The sequence below is a fragment of the Ictidomys tridecemlineatus genome, chromosome 1 (genome assembly GCF_052094955.1).
Source record: "Ictidomys tridecemlineatus isolate mIctTri1 chromosome 1, mIctTri1.hap1, whole genome shotgun sequence".
Lineage (NCBI taxonomy): Eukaryota > Metazoa > Chordata > Mammalia > Rodentia > Sciuridae > Ictidomys > Ictidomys tridecemlineatus.
In genome coordinates, this window is record NC_135477.1 from 186,514,130 (window position 1) to 186,517,644 (window position 3,515).

Here is a 3,515-nt window from a genome sequence, read left to right on the forward strand (position 1 = left end):
TTCAGGATGTGTCAGTGAGAAATGGGGAATAGGGCTAGCAAGAGATTGCAGCTAGACTGAGTAGGGGTCCTTGAAATTAACTGTGAAATTAACACCAACCTACCTGTGTCTGGGCACACACCCTTGATGCTGGAGGACACAAATTTAAAGTAAAGGCCAGACAAACTCATGATGAAGATCGCTTTTCTAAGTGTGAGTGTGGTTAACCTGGCAAAGTGCTGAGGTGGACCCAGGTTTTCAGAGGGCTGAAGAAATGACAATTTTGGTGATTTGGGATTGAACCAGTCTGAGATGCTTCAGAAGTGCTATAAGTATGAGCAAAATCTTCCTTTTAGGGTAGACAGCCAGGATCACTTTGTTTAATCATGACATTTGGAGAAAAGAATTAAAATGGAAGTATCAACAAGAAAATGATAAATTATTGTCTAGACAAAGGAGTCTCCAACTTCATGGTTCTGAACACAGAGTAAAAACACATTAAGGCAAAAAATAAAAGTTTAAAAGAATGTCATCTGGGCTAGAATCTGGAGCTTTAAACACTTCACACTGATCTGTTGGAGAGAAAAAGAGTCCCAGTGGGAAAAGGAACATATTCCTATCTGAGATTCTGTGGCCTGCATGCAGTATCACTCCATCCTGAGGAGCAGCAGGGAGACTGGGGGATGGCAGGAGAGTCCAGGTCCAGTCCAGTCAGATCCCCTCATTTTACCACAGCACTGGACCTGCAGCCTGGTATGGAAAAGTCTGAATTCTTGAGAGGCTTTCCTCATGAGTAAAATTTTTTCATGTTCATGGAGATAAATACTCCTATATTATGAATAGTTTCCTATTTTAAAATATTTGAAAATTAATTACAATTGGAATTATTAGTAACACTTTGAATTATTTAGTGTGGAAAAATGGCAAAATAATGTTGAAATTATATTCATGGAAGAGAGTGAAGGTAACTATATTATAGATCATTTAAAAAAAAACACATTGTCACATGCTCTGCATGGAGTTTCAGTAAGTGAGGGGATGCCTGATGAGGACCTGAGGACAAGCCCTGCAGGTCACACCCAGACCCTGTGCTGCAGACCTACACACCTGAACTGGTGTGGAGGTGCACTCTGCTCAGAAATGAGTAAACATTTGAGAAAAACAAGAGTGACTTTCCTCTCCATGGAAAGCAACTGCAAAATACAAGTAAACATGGTGTATATGAATATATAAAGTAATTGCATTAACTCTGTTTTCTTTCCACTTTTATCTCTTTATCATCCCAGTCAACCTGAATTTTCAATAAATGGATAATTCCACCATGGTAACTGAATTTCTCCTCCTGGGCTCTCCTGATGGCTGGGATCTGAGTTTTCTCTATTTCACAGTATTCCCAATGACCTACTTGGGTACCTTGTTAGGGAACCTTCTCATTGTCACTGTCACCACTGCTGACCACAGCCTGCACACACCCATGTACTTCTTCCTCAGGAATCTGTCCATCTTGGATATGTGCTTCATTTCCATCACTGTCCCCAATGCGTGTGTCAACTCTCTCATTGGCAACAGGGCCATTTCAGTGGCTGGTTGTGCAACCCAGATCTTCCTGGTCATTTTTTGTGCAAGTGTTGAACTTCTGTTTCTCACCATCATGGCCTGGGACCGCTATGTGGCCATCTGCCAGCCCCTCCAGTACCCCCTCATCATGAACCCTCAATTTTGTGTCTGCATGACCCTGGCTTCATTGCTCAGTGGTCTGCTGTATGCAGGTGTGCACACAGGGAACACATTTCGGCTGTCCTTCTGCCAGTCAAATGTGGTCCATCAGTTCTTCTGTGATGTCCCCTCTCTGCTGAGGCTCTCCTGCTCTGACACCACCAGCAACAAGGTCCTTATTCTTGTCTCTGCTGTGGTCATTTGTGGTGGTTGCTTCCTCCTTATTGTCGTGTCATATTTTCGCATATTTTCTGCTGTGCTGAAATTTCCCACCAGAGCCCCAGGGAAGGCCTTCTCCACCTGCACCCCTCACATCCTTGTGGTGTCCGTCTTCCTCAGTTCCATCACAGGTGTGTACTTGAGGTCCTCAGCAACCTCTGACACATTCGAGGACATGGTTCTCTCTGCCTTTTACACCATGGTTCCTCCCTTCCTGAATCCTCTCCTGTACAGTCTCAGGAACAAACAGGTAAAGGAAGCTGTGAGGAGAGTAATGAGAAGACAATTGTTCTCAGGGAAATGATAAAGATGCTTTTCAGTACTATTCTTATTTCACTGTTTGAGGTTCTTAATTAGAGATCATGCTCTTCATAGCTGGGCTTCAGAAATCATACTGCTTACTCTAATGTCACCTTATTGGGTCCTAGGTACTTCAACTTGTAAAATAATTTTTGTTTTATTTTTTTGCCATCATTTATATTTATTCTTCATAAAATGTGTAATGTTAGCAAATGCATCTTTAATTAATGAGTATAATTCAAGTTGTGTGCTATAATCATTTGAGATTATATCTGTTTATGATTCACCAAATTCTTTGTAGTTCTTCTATCAAGTAAAGTCACAGATGCAAACCTTACAAATCAATCATGAGAACAACTTGATATCATTTGATCATATTTTGTGATCTTATTTAGTGATGTGTGAAATAAATCTGGAAGGTCTCTGGTACACAATTGTGCCAATTTAAATACATTGGAAATACACAAAAATCAAATCCTAAAGAAGTTATAACCAAAAGTGTAGAGTGAATCATAGTAACATTTCTCTCCTTCTGGAACATAGAAAAATAGGATAGTCCTTGTCCATGAAGTAAACAGAGGGCCATGGTTACCAACCCCTGTGTCCTGACAGTCAAATCCATCCCCTGGGGAAGCCACATTGCCTTCCTAGGCCATGTTGGCTGCCAGTCTTTTTATGTCCATGATTGACCCAGAGATGGGGACCAAAACCTGGGGCTAAGTTGCAAGTGAGCATTCAGATGGTTGTCTCCCTCATGTAACTTAATGTAATATTTAAGACATCTGTCATGTCTTATAAAAATGAAATAACAGACAATAATAATCTGACCTAAGAGTCTCCCCTATGTCAACTGTAAGTATGTAATGTAAGCCCGTATCTGCACCTGTCCTTTAATGCCTTTTGCAGGCTTTCATCCTCTCACACAGGTTATCTATTTTCATATTTCGGTGGCCTAACTGGTATGTGTTTTGCTACTTATTATTTGCAACTCACATATTATCACTGTCAATGTATCTAGAAATTTTAATATAACAAAATAAGAAAAATAAAAGAGTTCATACATATTGCAGGCAATGCATCAAACTTCAAATTCTGAGAACAGTTTTTTCTTTACCAGTTCACTAATAAGAAAATAATGGACAAAATATAAATGTACATATTACCTAGGAAAACACAGAAGTCTAAATATAGGTGATTCATGAATAACAGCATCTCTTAATGTTTGCAGACAAGGGAATACTTGTAGTGGGAATCAATGAACACCCAGATAATCAGCAGGAAGCCTTGACCTGCTGTCACAT

At 40.2% G+C, this 3,515-nt stretch overlaps 1 protein-coding gene across 1 annotated transcript; it reads left to right on the plus strand.

The window, feature by feature from the left end:
- The first annotated feature begins 1,285 nt into the window (after positions 1–1,285).
- Positions 1,286–2,218, plus strand: LOC144367239 (olfactory receptor 14C36-like). Its single transcript, XM_078022867.1, has one exon. It carries the CDS (start codon positions 1,286–1,288, stop codon positions 2,216–2,218), a length of 933 nt encoding a protein of 310 aa, XP_077878993.1.
- The last annotated feature ends 1,297 nt before the right edge of the window (positions 2,219–3,515 follow it).